We start from the raw sequence: 16,292 nt of genomic DNA, 5'->3' as shown, positions 1-16,292 counted from the left end.
GCTAATCTCAGTTACCTTAGAAAAAGTTATTTTTGACCATCACTGAAAACGTATTTAATGCAACCAGTATTCTCTAGACTGTTTCATTTTTTCCCAAGAAGCCAGCTGATGATAAAAGGCCTGTGATGTTGTCAGACTGTACCAGCCCGTGTCTCTGACTCTGTACCAATCTGTGACTGCTCTGCTCCTTTGTATCACACATTTCAGACCCCTGAAGGAAACGTCACAGCTACACAAAGATGTTTTTGTTGTCTAGATTTGCTGTGACAGAGTCACAAATCTTCAACTGTGGTGAAATTGAACACCTGTCAAACTGTCATGAATTATTCACTAGCTTTGGTTTGTGTGCCAACATACATTTCTTTTATATAAACTTGCACATTTCCTAGAAATCTTCTTGATCAACAAAATGAGTGACCTAAAAGTTGAAAAATGTTGTATGCTTTAAGACAACAGCAGGTGGAGCTAAATAAACAGAGTGTGGCAGGTTCAGAAAATGCTCAGCTTGCCTGCGTCCAGCAGTGATGATAATAACAGAGATCTGTTTTCATGTTATGATCATTCAATACCTATTTCTCCCTCAGTGGTTGGACATATTTATTTTCTTCTGAATTCACAAGGGTTTGAATAGTAAGCTTGTTCACCATTAATACTATATTGGAGTGGACTCTGGCTAGGATCATTTTTAAAACAAACTGAAACTATTTTTGAAGAGCCATTGGTCATGTCCTGTGTGATTTTATCTTTCCGAATTCCCTGTATTTATTTTATGATGGTGTTTTTTTTACATCTGTTATATTATATAGTTTGTTTTGCACGGTGTCTCAGGTATTTGCAGATGATTTTTGAGGATTTTGTACGCCTATCTAGGGACAGCATTGCAAATTAGGCTATAGTACATGATAAAATGTGTGATATTGGTTTGTGCTTAATTCCTGGGCATATACAAATTAAAAAATAATAGAACAAAATCGTTTTTGCTGTGCAGACTAATCCAATTTAACGTACCGTGTCATCAGCTCATGATGTGAATAGTTTATCTTCACTTATTGATAAACAGCCCTGATAGTAAGCTACTGCCAGATGTGTTTTTATTTACTGCTACTGATAAGAGAATTTGTTGAGAAAACATGTGACCTAGTTTATCCTTATGCCACAGTTTCACGACTGTCTTTTGTCTGAAGGTCTCCCTGAGACCTGTTCAAGTATCTTTAATGTATTAGTTTCTTCTGACACCAAAACCAGCTGGACTGACTGAGCCTGTGGGAATCACGCTTGCATAAACAGTTACAAGTAAGACAGATATCACAAGGTACACTAGACAATGATGAGAACAAGCAGAGACCAGCATGCAGGTATCAGAGCAAAAGAAAATAAGGCACGTGTTCTCAGTTTTTTGTCTTCGTCCCAAGCAAAGGCAAACACAAGCAAATACAAGCACACACAGTTCTGACTGTTTCATTGTCTCGTGGCTTTTTATACATGGATTCCTGACTGCAACACTGGGTCTCGACACGTCGTCATTCTTCATTAATGTTGTGCTGAGCTATAACAAAAGATAGACACATGAGCAAACAGCATGTGTGCACACTTCTCATGCCGTGTTTGTAATCTGATACACTTCACACAAAAAAATTACCTAACCCTGAATTTCCAAACCCCCCATGTGTGAGAGCGCCAGATTTACCGTTCTTATAGGACATTAATCACCATGGAAACAGGTTTGTTTGGGTATGTTGCTGCTTTGTGGATTTGACCAACATGGAACTGATAGTGTGTTTTTCACTTCTTCCACGTAGACCTCACATGCATGTATCTGGTTTGCAGCTAATATTTGTGACTGTGAGACAGTGGATTCTTTACTAATTAAAACAGGGAGGTCCACGCTGAATATTTTGCGCCTCATTGAGCATGTTTTTAACACTATGAGCTGGTTGCCAGGGGTATCTGGGGGTCCTCAGCTGTTGGCCCCCACAGACAGGAAACCCCATGCTGTCCAACCAACCACTACCACCCAGTGTGACATCAGATCAAACCCTTAAAGCATCTTCTCGCTCCACTCAAAGAGTCGCCATACAACATGGAAACTTCGTTACAAAGTTCTTTTGCCCCCTGGCATTTTTTTTTCTCAGCAGGTCTGACATCAGCATACCTGTCTGGATGTTGCATCATCTATGGGAGGTGAGAAGGTCTATGTAAATCCTGTAAAATGAGTTTATGTATGTACTTTTGCATGTGTGTTAATGTATTTGTATGTAACCATGTATCCACAGTACATGCAAAATAAAGAACAAACCTGTTTATTCACTTGTTCCCATTGGTCCCCATACCCATTCACTTGTTGTCTTTTTGTGTGTGTATTGTGTTGTTCTAGTCTTTTTGGTTTGGTGATAAATCTTTAAGTTCTTCAGCCACATTCATGAAAATGATGTTGAAAAAATAAAGTATATGGAAGAAAGAAGACTTGATCTTAGACCTGTTGTATTCTCTCCAACTATGTTATATATCTATGATGTGTCTCCAAAAAGAGTTCACATTGTTGTTTTATTTAAACATGTAATATAATGTATGTTTTTTTAACCATCTGACTTGCATCCTACAAAATGTGTTGTAGAATCTTGGTAACAAATCGTGAGAGGAATCGCTGAGAGAAGAAGAAAGAAATCATGTGACCCAGTCAGAAAGTAAAGTGTGTCTACATCCTCTAATCTTTCACATGTCTTCTTCAGATAACCCAGGGCTTTGAGTGCACCATACACCCAGCCATAACAAGACAGACTTACTCAACTGTAAGCCAACATTTGAACATACATTTCACCTTTTCACTGCTAACCTGTTTTCTGTGGGGCATGTTAATAACTCATTGAAAAAACCTATTGTCAGTGTATTATAACACACACTACCTCCACATCTGATCTTGTGAGCAGACACGCTATCACACTCCACACCTTACTGGCTGCTTTCTTTCTTTCTTTCTTTCTTTCTTTCTTTCTTTTTTTTCCCCCCTCTCTCTCAAAGTACAAGGGTAGCGTGAGGGAGAACAGAGTGCCAACAGCCAGCAGCCCAGGACCGGTTGAAACCTGTATGGGTTGCAACTGAGGAGACACTTCCTCCACCCGGTGCATCATCAACCAAATCCAGACAGAGCTGGAAATGATGCATGACTTCAGCACCCAGGGTCCTATTGACTGTTGAGTTTGTCAATACTACAGTACTATAAGATGGAATAACATAAGGGAAGAAAATATTAGATAGATAGATAGATAGATAGATAGATAGATAGATAGATAGATAGATAGATAGATAGATAGATAGATAGATAGATAGATAGATAGATAGATAGATGCAGTTGCCAACATAATACAGCATATCAAACAATTGGAGACTGTAAAAAAGCCACATGTGAGTAATCTTAACTAGTCAGCAAAAGTCATTTCAGCACCATGAGGCATTCTGTTGCGTCTAAGACCGAAACAAAGAGAGGGAAGTCAGTGATGCATTCAGGTGTCATCGGAATACAGGAAGTCAGGCGGTTTAGTTTAGTAAGACACTAAATCCACACAGTACATAAATGTTTATAACAGGACAATTATTGTGTCTTCTTGATGACATACTAATCTCTAATAAAACCTTCTTTGTATTACCAGGGTAAATATGGCCCCAATTGTGTGACCTATAATGTAAGTAAGTAAACTCTATTCAGTATAGCGCCTTTCATAGACATAGTCACAAAGTGCTTTACATAGAATCAATGTCGACAAGACAATACAATGAGCAATAAATAAGGTAATAAAGAAAGCAGACAAAAGGACATCAAATTACAACAGAAGGTCGAAACCATCACAAACAAATGTGTCTGAAGCTGCTTTTTAAAAGTCTCAGTCGAATCAGCACAGTGCACTTGGGGCTGAAGACTGTTCCAGCGAGATGGATCCACATGCTCAAATGCAAGGTCACCTTTAGTTTTAAGCCTGACACGAGGCACACTGCAGGGTCTACTGGGAATGTAAGGGTGGAGCAGGTCGGAGATATAAGGGGGTGCTTGATGGATTGCTTTGTAAGCTATGTTAATATGAGGATCTTAAACTGTATTAGGTCTGTAGTCTAGCAACAGTTATTTAATTAAGCATATCTTACAGAATTGAATGTTAGGCCAATAATTGTTAGATAATTATTTCTAGTTTCAAATAAAAAAAGTAAAGGCCAAAGTGTTCACTAATGGTCCGCCTCTACACTGGTCCTATGCCACCAACGTAAAAGTCAACGGTGTTTTTCGACCGCAGGAACTTTACACTGGAACTAGGTGCGTTTCGACCGGTGGACCCAGGGTCTAAATTTAGTTCAGGGGTAGATAATCTCCCCCCTAAAAAGCCCCTGCTAGGGGTGTAGTACTTTTCAAAGGTCCTGGGACTTTTGGGGGGCAGGGCCTGCAATGCTGAACGTGTCTGATTGGTAGATTAACCGCAGTGTTTTTATTCCGTCCGCCGTCCACAGTAACATCACACACATCTGTGAGTCATTTCTCTTTCTTTCATTAGTTTTTATTTGTTCTATCTTTTTTGTATGTGTGTGTACTTTTCAAAAGAAGAAGCTGTGATTCTCTTGATTTAGCAGCTTGTAACAGTGGTCTTCTCTCAGCCCATCGTGAATGCGTCTCTCCCGGTGTACCAGGGTCTAAATTTAGTTTGGGGGTAGTTCATCTCCCCCTGAAAAGCCCCTGCTTGGGAGATAGTACTTTTCAAAGGTTTTTGTTCTCCATATGTCACTGACCTGATTTGGACAATCTACCTGGGACTTCAGCCCCAGTCGAAACGCAGACAACACTGGGGGAACAGGAACCTTTTAGTTCAGGGGAAAGTAGTTCTGGGGGTTAAAAGACCCCGGAACTCTTGGTCGAAAAGCACTCAATAATGTGAACTCTGTTCCTTTGACTGCCTATGACTCTTGGTAGCAGTTAAGTCCCATGCTCTTTGAACGCAGCATCAGATAAGCCAGCAGCCGGCAAGCGGGCGGTGTCTTCGGGAAGTTGCCGTAATGGAATCCTCCAATCAGAAGCGCGCATAACACCCACAACAGCGGTCCGTGCGGCTCCATATTGGATCTGCCTTTACTTAGAAATACGCTGTTCAGGAGCTCTGCCTATACATACTGTGTAAAGGCTCGGCCAAGCAAGCCGGCTTCCACTGCCAGGGTCCAGGTATGAGGGATGCTGCCGACAAACCGAGCTGTCAGGAACAAATGCTGTCCGGAGCTTTGTTAGACTCGAAGGCGTCACTACCGTAATGTTTAACGGGGCTGAGAAATTAGGTTAGAGGCGCACCTGAGCGAGGAGCGAAAAGTGGCATGCAGGCTGTGGAAGAAATAATTGGATTGAGATAACACCAAACAGGAGGCAGTAAGTACATTTTCTTTGATTATGTCACATTTAACCTTGTTTATGAAAATTAATATAAAAACAACAGCAACATCTAGTAATCTGATTTAAATTCTGTCTTCCGAGAAATTATTTTTAGATAAGAAGAAACTAGTTAGGCTGACTAGTGTGAATGTTTAACGCTGGGGCACATGCTGCTGCTTCTCAATTTCACATGTTTCAACAAGTCACCTGACCCAATACGCCAACAGACAACTTACTGCGCAAGAACCTTTCACGTGAGGAAGAAAAAAAAGTCTGATGTTTCTTCCAACCTTAGAGCTATCTCATTTCCTCTTGTGGTGGAGTCGCCTGCCTACATATAAACACGAATGTCATGTTTCCGTCGTCCCTAGTCTACCACCCTCTTCCTCTCCATCTGGACAGCATGTTTCACCTGCAGACCCAGCAGTAGTTCGTTTATATTAAATTGTCTGGTAGCCATCTTTAACTCATGCTTTAACTTAATTATGCGATGCTCATGCTGCTATCACATGGTGTAGTCGGTTTTATGCAATCTATGTGTTCAGGGCAGCCTGTTCCTCCACAGGTTTAATCCAGATCAGAGGAGGTGCGCCCCCCCTCCTCCCTTCCATTGCTTTTTACTTGTTTGGTTGTTTATTTTTCTGCTATATGTTTCAAAACTAGGAAAGGGTTAGTAATAATACAAAAAACAACAGCACTATAAAATGTGTCATTGTAGCAGAGCATAAACATTTCTTCAACTTCATGCCAACATCTGAACAAAGCTCTAATTTATGATCAGGAAATACCCTACAATTTAGTTAGACGTCGCTATCAGTATTGTAAGGATGATAAAATAAAATAAACAAACTGAAGATATGAGATTTGAAGGGGGCCTTTTAAGTGAAATCTAACACCAACGCTATCAAGAAGCCCCATGATGCAAGTTAAACTCCTGCAGGGAGGAGCAACACCTCCAGTAATGTGTACCACTCCACTCTAAATCCAGCTTAGCTGACTGGTGTCAGACTGTTTGATATAAAAGCATTATTGGAGGACTTTTCAGATTTTGAAACATCAGACACAAAAACACTGAAACCAAAGTAGCAAAGTGGAGCTTGGCCGTCATTTATTGAGCTATTTGGACGCTTGACCTGTCAATGTGTCTTCAGTCAGAAAGCACATTGATGTTCTAGCACTTTGAAAAAAACACCAGCTAAACAGTAACCCTCTCAAAAACACTGTTGCACAATGATCACGTCAGATAGTTTGAAGCCTAATTAACAATATGTGACTTTTAAGTAGATGAAAACACAAGGTAACTTGGTAGAACTCTAACGTAGAACAAACACCTGAGAGATATTTATGCTCATAGGCACAGAAAGCAATACAATAATACAGCTCACAGTGGAAATAGTAGACAAGTTATAATGCTTTTAAACATTATTTAATTCAATTATACGTTAAGAATGTAGCCCTTTGAGTACCTTTGAACAGGAATATTGATTACTGTTTACATTTTTCATATGTCACAGCTGTATGTTGATGATGTTATATGTTAATAAAACACCACACTGTCACCCTCAAGCTAGAGGACAATTTCAAACACACCACCAAACACACTACTTATAATTTGATTCCCGTTCTAACACGAAACATGATGTGGGAACATGTTCAGCCTCCAGATACAGATAAAGGAAAATAAGGATGAATGTTTTTTATATTTTGGCACATGGGACTTGAAGAGGATTTAAACTGCTACATAAAACATATCATTCATACTTCACAGGATTAAGTTGAATATAAAACAAATCTCAAACTACACTTTTCTTATTTAAGATAAAATAGTTCCTTTTTCAAGTGCAGTTCAGCCAGATTCAGCATGTCTTCTGTCTCGGTGTGTATGAAATATTCAAAACATGTCACCAAGATATTGCTTTTCAGTGTAAGGCAAGAGCTGAGAGATGATAATTTATTTATTCATTTATGGAAGTACATAAATCTTTATAGAAATCTTTTTGAAGTTTTTTGTTTCATTTACAAGCAGGAGGAAACAGAGGACGCAGGGGGATGTCATAAAAGCAGCTCACCAGATGCAGAAAGTGCCACATCGCCTCAATGAAAACCCGCGTGGCCCTAAAAAAACAAAAAAACACATTTGTGCCAAACGCCTTAGTGAGTCAGACAAGTTAGTGGACTTCTTATCCCAACATCAAAGGCCTCTGCCCTGTTCCAGTAATAACATGTTGTAAGAAGTCTGGATTTAGCTAAACCCTGGCTCTGTGTTTTAACATCATTAAGACATTACTGAATGAAATAAGACTGTACAGTAAAAGAAATGAGAGGAGAGTGCAGCACTCAGTGATAAAGTGGTGGAGGGCGGTTACACATTCACCCCCCCACAGCTCACAGATTGAGCTTTTAGTATAACCGCGTTTGATTTCACCCAGAGTTTATTTTTCTTGATTATGTAGCTTTGTGTTCTGTAAACTCAGATCAATTTGAATTTTGAATTTCACTGTTTTGTTCCCTAAAAATCCCTGATGATTCGCTCTTTGGAAACAAAAATAATTTGGGCAGCAAATAATTGAGAGGGATCTACTGCTAGTTTTTAGGATGATGCTTTCAGATGATCTTGTTTAATGTGAAAAACAGTAAAACACAGATATTCTGTTTTTGTTGTTTTCTAATATATTTGTGGGCGTTTTCGTCTGTAATGGATAGAACAGCTGAAAGAGACAGGAAATGTAGGGAGCAGAGAGTGGGGGAAGACATGCAGAAAATGGTCGATGCCAGGAGTCAAACCCGGGACTGCTGGGATGAGGACTATAGCCTCTGTATTTTGGGGCGCTTTTAGACTACAGTAAATCAAGATAATTTTTAATACAAACTGATTTCCCATTCTAAAAAACCTTTTGTATAACAATTAAAGGTCCTGTGAGCAGCTTTATATTATCTATAAATTAACTGAAATGTACAGAGATTCCTACTGGTGACCTACAAAGCAAAAAAAAACACATACAACAAGACTAGAGAGTATTTGTTAAGTGCAGTTTTCGAATCCCTATAAACACTGTGAGGGAGTAGATGTCAAACAAGATGATTCACATCACACTGGAGAGGGTCTTTTTTTTCTTTTCCAAATATTTACAGTGAGTGATACATTGGATTGTCAAAAAAAGAAAGCAGAATTAAATTATCTTGTCAGAAAACACAACTTGGGGGAGCCGGTGGCCTAACAGTCTGTGCGCGCCCCATATACAGAGGCCTTAAGGCTGATTTATACTTCTGCGTCGAATCGACGGCGTAACCTACGCCGTAGGTCCGCGTAGCTCCCGTACCTACGCAGAGGCCTACGCACGTAGCTGACGTGCACCTCCTCCAAAATGTAACTACGCGTAGAGCCGACGCGGACCGCAAGCTCTGTGATTGGTCCGCTCGACGGCTTTGTCTTTCCCGCATTCACAGCACTTCCGGGGTCCCGGACATCGGCCACACATCGGCCGTGTATTTCATCTCCTCCTCTCTATTCTTCATGTAATCATGTCTGTATGATAAACAGCAACATGTATCAGCTGTAGATTAACATAACACGCTCTGAATCGATGTGGAAAAGTAAACAGAGATCGTAGCGGGACCGGAAGCAGGCGACCGGCTATCAGAGAGACCGCACTGCCCTCAGGCGTTTCGGCGGAGAATTGCTGCGCGACACAGACACACCGACGCAGAAGTATGAGGGGCTCATGTCCGCGTCAGCCCCTGCTGCGTAGGGCGACGCAGAAGTATAAATCAGCCTTTAGTCCTTGTTTCAGAGGTTGCGGGTTCGACTCTTTGCCGCGACCATTTGCTGCATGTCCTCCCTCAGTCTCTGCTCCCCACATTTCCTGTCTCTCTTCAGCTGTCCTATCGATTAAAGGCAAAAAAAGAGCCCCCAAAATGATTTTAAAACAAGAAAACAACTTAAACATGTAGGGTTACTACTTTGTCCAGGGGGGGTGCCAAAGTAGACACAAACCAACAGTTGCTCACAGGAGCTTTTAGCGAAATCAGTTTGTTTTGCACAAGAATGCACAAATTAAAAACAGGAAATACAAACAACCATGTAAATCTGCATAGCCTTGATTATATTTTAACACATGAATGAGTGTGGAATAAAGACAAGATCCCTCCCTGCATGTACTTAGGGTTCTTCTTGCTTTTCCCTGTTTTCCTTTTCTAGAATTTTAGTGAGACTAAAGCAAGAATTGGAAAGTAGCTAGACTTATTTAAACCGACTTTCCTTTCTTTGTTGCAGTGATGTTCACACTCGCTGAGGTTGCTTCCCTGAACGACATCCAGCCGACTTACCGCATCCTAAAGCCATGGTGGGACGTCTTCATGGACTACCTGGGGCTTGTTATGCTCATGCTGGCCATATTTGCCATGACCATGCAGATCACCAAGGACCAGGTGGCCTGCCTTCCCTGTCTGGAGGACCCAGAGGAGGCCTCAGGACCAAAACCACACTCCTTCCCTCAGCAGACTACACAGGCCTCATCCACAGCCTCCGGGGCCCCCGTCATGACCAGTGCTCCCCTCATCACTAAGGACATGCCGGACGAGGTTGTCCACGAGATCCACGTCACACACCAACATACGTCTGCAATGTCGGAGAAATACGCCAATCAACCTCAACCTACAGGAGTTAGGACCAACCTGGACTTTCAACAGTATGTCTTCATCAACCAAATATGTTACCATGTTGCCTTGCCCTGGTATTCCAAGTACTTTCCTTACCTCACCCTCATCCACACCCTCGTCCTCATGGTCAGCAGCAACTTCTGGTTCAAGTACCCCAAAACCAGCTCAAAGATCGAGCATTTTGTTTCCATTCTGGGCAGATGTTTTGAATCTCCCTGGACAACAAAGGCTTTGTCTGAAACAGCGTGCGAGGACTCTGAGGAGAACAAACAGAGATTAACCGGTACTCCCTCAGCACCAAAGCAGGTTTCTCTAGAGGGGAAGGATGATGGCACAAATGCAAATTCAACCACACCCATGCTTGGGGTGAAGTTCTCTGCAGATAAGCCCATGGCAGAGGTCCCCAGTAGCATGACAATCCTAGATAAGAAAGATGGAGAGCAGGCCAAAGCGCTCTTTGAGAAAGTGAGGAAATTCCGAGCTCATGTGGAGGACAGTGATTTTATCTACAAGCTTTATGTAGCACAGACCATCGTCAAAACAGTCAAGTTCATTCTGATATTGTCCTACACGTCAACCTTTTTGGCTAAAATCAATTTTAAGCACGATTGTGAACCAGACATCAAACAGCTAACAGGATACAGGAAGTTCTTCTGTACACACAACATGGCGTACATGCTAAACAAGCTGCTCATAAGCTACATGGCGTTGATTTTGATCTACGGGATGGCCTGCTTGTACTCTCTCTTCTGGGTGTTTCGACGACCCTTGAAAGAGTACTCATTTGAGAAAGTCAGAGAAGAGAGCAGCTTTAGCGACATTCCTGATGTCAAAAACGACTTTGCATTCCTCTTACACATGGTTGACCAGTACGACCAACTCTACTCCAAACGCTTCGGCGTCTTCTTGTCTGAGGTCAGTGAAAACAAGCTGAGGGAGATCAGCCTTAATCACGAGTGGACCTTTGAAAAACTGAGGCAGCTGGTGACCCGGAACGTACAGGACCAACAGGAGCTGCACCTTTTCATGCTCTCTGGTCTCCCCAATGCTGTGTTTGATCTCACTGACTTGGAAGTGCTGAAACTGGAGCTGATTCCTGAGGTGAGATTCTCTGCAAAAGTCTCTCAGATGACAAGCCTGCAGGAGTTGCATCTTTGCCACTGTCCAGCCAAAGTGGAGCAAACCGGGTTTGCTTTCCTACGCGATCATCTCCGCTGCCTTCACGTCAAGTTCACAGATGTCGCAGAGATTCCAACTTGGGTGTACTTACTGAGGAGTTTGAGGGAGCTGAACCTGATCGGCAACCTGAGCTCAGAGAACAACAAAATGATCGGTCTGGAGTCGATGCGGGATTTGAGGCATTTGAAGACGTTATGTTTGAAGAGCAACCTCACAAAAATGCCCACAAACATCACAGAGCTCTCACCACATCTGATTAAGTTAGTGGTACACAATGATGGTACTAAACTGCTGGTACTCAACAGTCTGAAAAAGATGACAAGTCTCATTGAACTGGAGCTACACACCTGCGAACTGGAGAGGATCCCCCACGCCATTTTCAGTTTGACCAACCTGCAGGAGCTCGACCTGAAATCCAACAACATCCGAACCATCGAGGAGATCATCAGCTTCCAGCACCTGAAGAGACTGACGTGCCTGAAGCTGTGGCACAACAAAATCATCACCATCCCGTCATCGATCGGACAGGTCAAGTCTCTGGAGGCTCTGCATCTCTCTCACAATAAACTTGAGTCCCTTCCTCCAGCTTTGTTCACGCTGCCCAAACTGCGTCATCTAGATGTGGGCCACAACTCCATCACAATCCTCCCTCCTGATGTAGGTCTCCTCCACAACCTGCAGCACTTAGCCATCAACTCCAACAAGTTGGAGGTGCTGCCAAAGCCTCTGTTCAGATGCAACAAGCTAAAGGTGTTGTGCCTGGGGAACAATGCACTCACCGTGCTGCCAGAGGCTGTGGGTCAGCTGGTGCAGCTCACTCAGCTGGAGCTCAGAGGGAACTGTCTGGACAGACTGCCCGCCCAGCTGGGAAACTGCAGAATGCTGCGCAGGAGCGGCCTAGTTGTGGAGGACCATCTCTTTGATGCACTTCCTGTGGATGTGAAGGAGAGTATCAGCCAAGAGACCCCTGCGTCCTTTTCTAGTGGCTTATAGCACAAAAACCCAGCCAGGCTGGCACCTCTGGTGATTCATGACAAGTCTGTATAATGGATGTAAAAGTAGACTTTTCTTATTGTAATATCCTTTAAAATGAATGCATTTCAGAATTTTCCGATGCTGGTATCGGCCTCCGATATTGCCTAAAAGTCAGTATCAAGTATGTGCAGTTATACCAGTCAGTGCACTGATCAGATACCATAACCAACTAGCCTCCAAAAAGGTACAACAAGGTAAATAATGGTGTGAAAACAACAAACAAACAACAGAGCGGTGCTAGCAGCATGTAAACGTAATTAAAGCTAGCAAGTCAGTGTTTTTTTTCCAACAATCGTATGTATATTTTTTCAATCACACTTGTATCAGAAGGGTACTTAGTACAATACTCAAGTCCAGGTATCAGAATCGGTACAGGCAAGGAACTATTTGTATCAGATCATCTCTTGTTTTAATGATTATTTTGATAGGATGTCATAGATGCTTGCGTATAAATAGATTCAGAATGCTTTTCTTGTTGCTGAGGATCTTATTCAGCAACCATTAGGGGAACAGTTTTGCATAGTAATAAAACAGTAGACATTTAATAGCACCACTATAGACCAAAACTGTTTTCACTAATAACACAGTATGTAGAAGTTCTCATTCTTGTTTAGGTACTCAGGTATAAGTGTAACCACGGGGAACAATCTTTTTGCCTTAAATGCTGCTATTTTTTTATAGTGAGGGCTTTCACATACAAAAGGCCAAAAATAAATATTTCATGTTTCCATGTTAGTTTTTTCATACAGACACGATCCATGCAGCACTGTCTACATGTTATACCAGACATCACAATGCAAACACTTCCTTCCTGGTAGTTTTTCAACTTGTCTTGAAATAATGTAACTGTTCACTTTTCTGATTGACTTGTAGCTGACAGAATGAGTTTAGAGTTGGAAAGCTCAGGTGGAGACTAAGCACCAGAAATGAACCTTTATCTTCTTGTTGTAGAGATTGTATACTAAGGCCTATAGTAATCATTTGCACATGCACAAAACGTAATGATTTGGAGATCGTTGAATGTCCTTGGTGATAACATGTCCTAGTAACAACGTGAGCTGATAAAAGAAAGGGAAATCTGTTGACTGTCTTTTTTTTTTAAATCATGCTTTTTAAGATGTGTAACAGAGCAGATCACAGGTAGAACTAATTATTTCCACATGTCAGAATCGTGTAATGACAACAAACATGTCTGCCTTCATTCTTTTCAATGTATTTCTGTGTAGGTCTGAATACAGTGTGTTTCCCCGAGAGCTGCTGTAACACCTCTGTGATCCTATGCTCAAAGTCCACTGCTTTATGGCACAATAAACAAGATTTTAGATGAATGACTTTTCATTATTCAGCTCCTACGTCACACCCTGCTGCTACAAATGAGACACATGCAAATGCATTTTTTAAGTTATATTTAAGTGAGTTTACAGAATGTTGACATTTAAGCTTTAATTCTAATAAAAGACGTATACATTTAAATTTTAATTTGCATTAAAATTTGGGACAGTTTTTTTTTAAGACAGGCGTTATCTGAAATCAAACAACTCCAACCACACAAAGTCAAATCATTGTTTACTGTGATTAAAAAAGCAAAGATTAACTTTTTGTAATTTTCACTGTCAAAAACTTAAACTGCATTTATCTTACATGCATGTTCCTCACCACTTACACATTATTCATTTCTGAGAACCCTTCATAAGACTACCTTATAAGATAAGATAAAATAATCCCTTATTCATCCCCTAACGGGAAATTCATGGAGTTACAGCAGAAAACAAAAAGGTGTACAGTACAAGAATTTCAACAAGAATATATATGAAGAGTTCATTTGCAAAAACAGATAACTCTGTTTTTATAAATGTTCAAAAGACATATTTCTTTTTGATATAGATTCCTAATAATGCTACATTTTCAAGATACCTCTGATTAGTAAAGTCATTTTGACTTAGTCAAAGCCACCAACCTCAGTTGATTGAAAATACCAAAAGCTAGCAATAGAAAAAAAATGTTTTTTGAAACATTTAGATTTTCAAAAGGAAGTCAACTGTTTTTGCAAATTAACTCTTCATATAGAAAAAAAAGTCCATCAGAGACGACAGCTTGGCGATAATTCTCCTGTCAGCCACCACCTCCACAGGGTCCAGGACTGAGCTGACCTTCTTCAGTAGTTTTTTCAGTCTTGCTCTCCTGTATCCTGTCCACCCACAGCAGGAGAAATCCTTCCAATGTAGCATTCGTGTCCGGTGTTAGCTCTGTTAGCATAATACTACTCTACTCTGCCAGTATTCCCTCTGGTGCTGAATTAGCTCGTCCACCTTATCCACCTTATATCCCTACCACTGGACTGATTTACAGACACATTTCCATACTTTTTATTATTTTAAACACTGCCCTCACAAAGTCACTTCTTTGCACACAATATTTGTATTTAATTGGAACAAGTACCAAAAAAGCAGGCTGGCTTATATTCTGCAAAATGCATCCTTGGACCTTGGAAAATAATGAACCATTCTCTCATGCACTAAACAGAATGGAAATGTGGATATAGAAAAGCACCTTTTAACTTGCCATAGCATGAACTCATCAGGTCAAATAAATCATTAACATTATCATCTCTGACTCATCGACTATAACAATGGAGAGAGTTATCATAATAGTACTTGTGTTTTATAATCAAGGTTGTAGTTCATTATCTTTGCACAACTACAGCTCCTTCTCAAAGATAATTGTCTTTATAAGATCCCTAGTTTCCAGTCAGAAAGTAATTTTTCAGGTGCAGGTTTGGCTGAGAGGTTTAATTGCGGGCCCCATGTACAAAGGCAGTAGTCCTCAAAGTAGGACGTATGGGTTTGATTCCAACCTACAGCCCTTTGCTTCATTTCATTCTCTACACCCTCCTCCTGGTTTCCTACTCTATCCCATATCTGCTGCCCTATCCTCTGAATAAAGATTTAATGCCTCAATGATAACAATAACAATAATCATGTCCACCTAAGGCATCAATATAAGACCAACAAATATGACCAACATGTTTTTGTCAGTGCTGTGAGGAGACAGATTGAACGAGGTCAAAGTGACCTCAGTAAATTCATGGGAACCAGGATAGTCATAACCTGCTTAGTCTAGGAGAAAACATTACAAAGATGTTTAAACCTGACCAGTCCATACCAGTCCATAGTCCACGTGTGTTATCCAGTTCACTGATTTTAAAGAAGCTGTACCTTTTGTCCTCTTTTCTTCTAATTTATAATGCTTTCGTAACATAATCCATAATCTCTGTCACCAGACATCTAATGTGATTATGATAAAGATAGATGTCTTATGTTCATCCATCCATATAATCCTATAGAGGAGGTCTTCGCCAAAATTACAATTACATTTAGTTACACAGTATACGAGTCAGGAACTTGATGATCCTCTGAAAACCACAAACATTGTTTGTGTGAGGGAGTCCAGTTGATTGTTGAACAATACCTTCTCTGTTTCTCTTTACCATGTCACAGAGGTCATGTGTGTTATGCATGTATGTAGCCCTCTGTTCTGCAGTCAAATTGAAGGCAGTGCAGTGCTATTATGAGTGACCAAACGTGTCTGAGAATGCACAGCATGATGTACCTGGTCTTGAGATCCCCCATCTTTGTTTTGAAGGACAGAAGCTTAAACTGTTGCTCATTTTGATGCAGCTGTTGTTAAATCCAAGCATATGAGATAAGTTTATCCTCATTGTTTATAATAGATTCGAAATCATTGTTGCTGTCTGTTAAACAAGGGTTAACACAAGGTTTGTATTATAAGTTGCCTGATCTACTTATCAAAAATAATGCGTTGTTTTTCATGTTTAGTTAACCATCAATGTATTTTGTGCTGTGCAAAAGCAAATTATGTAATTAATTACAGGTCATGTTGCAGGGCCACCTCAATTCGATCATCTTATACAATAATCTCCTCTGCTAACATTTGCAATTACAGATTTAACACATCAACAAAACCAAATGACTTCAGAGGTATGTGAGAACCCAAAAGGACT

The 16,292-nt window shown here is 40.8% G+C and overlaps 1 protein-coding gene across 1 annotated transcript; it reads left to right on the top strand.

Moving 5' to 3' along the window:
* The first annotated feature begins 5,047 nt into the window (after window positions 1-5,047).
* Window positions 5,048-13,599, top strand: lrrc8da (leucine rich repeat containing 8 VRAC subunit Da). Its single transcript, XM_034703105.1, has 2 exons — window positions 5,048-5,395; window positions 9,672-13,599. Coding segments are annotated over exons 1-2 (2,559 nt in total). The 5' UTR covers window positions 5,048-5,394; the 3' UTR covers window positions 12,230-13,599.
* Window positions 13,600-16,292: the final 2,693 nt, after the last annotated feature.

Source organism: Notolabrus celidotus, chromosome 15 (genome assembly GCF_009762535.1).
Source record: "Notolabrus celidotus isolate fNotCel1 chromosome 15, fNotCel1.pri, whole genome shotgun sequence".
NCBI lineage: Eukaryota > Metazoa > Chordata > Actinopteri > Labriformes > Labridae > Notolabrus > Notolabrus celidotus.
Note: the sequence above shows the minus strand (reverse complement) of the source record. Positions and strands in the feature narration are given on the sequence as shown.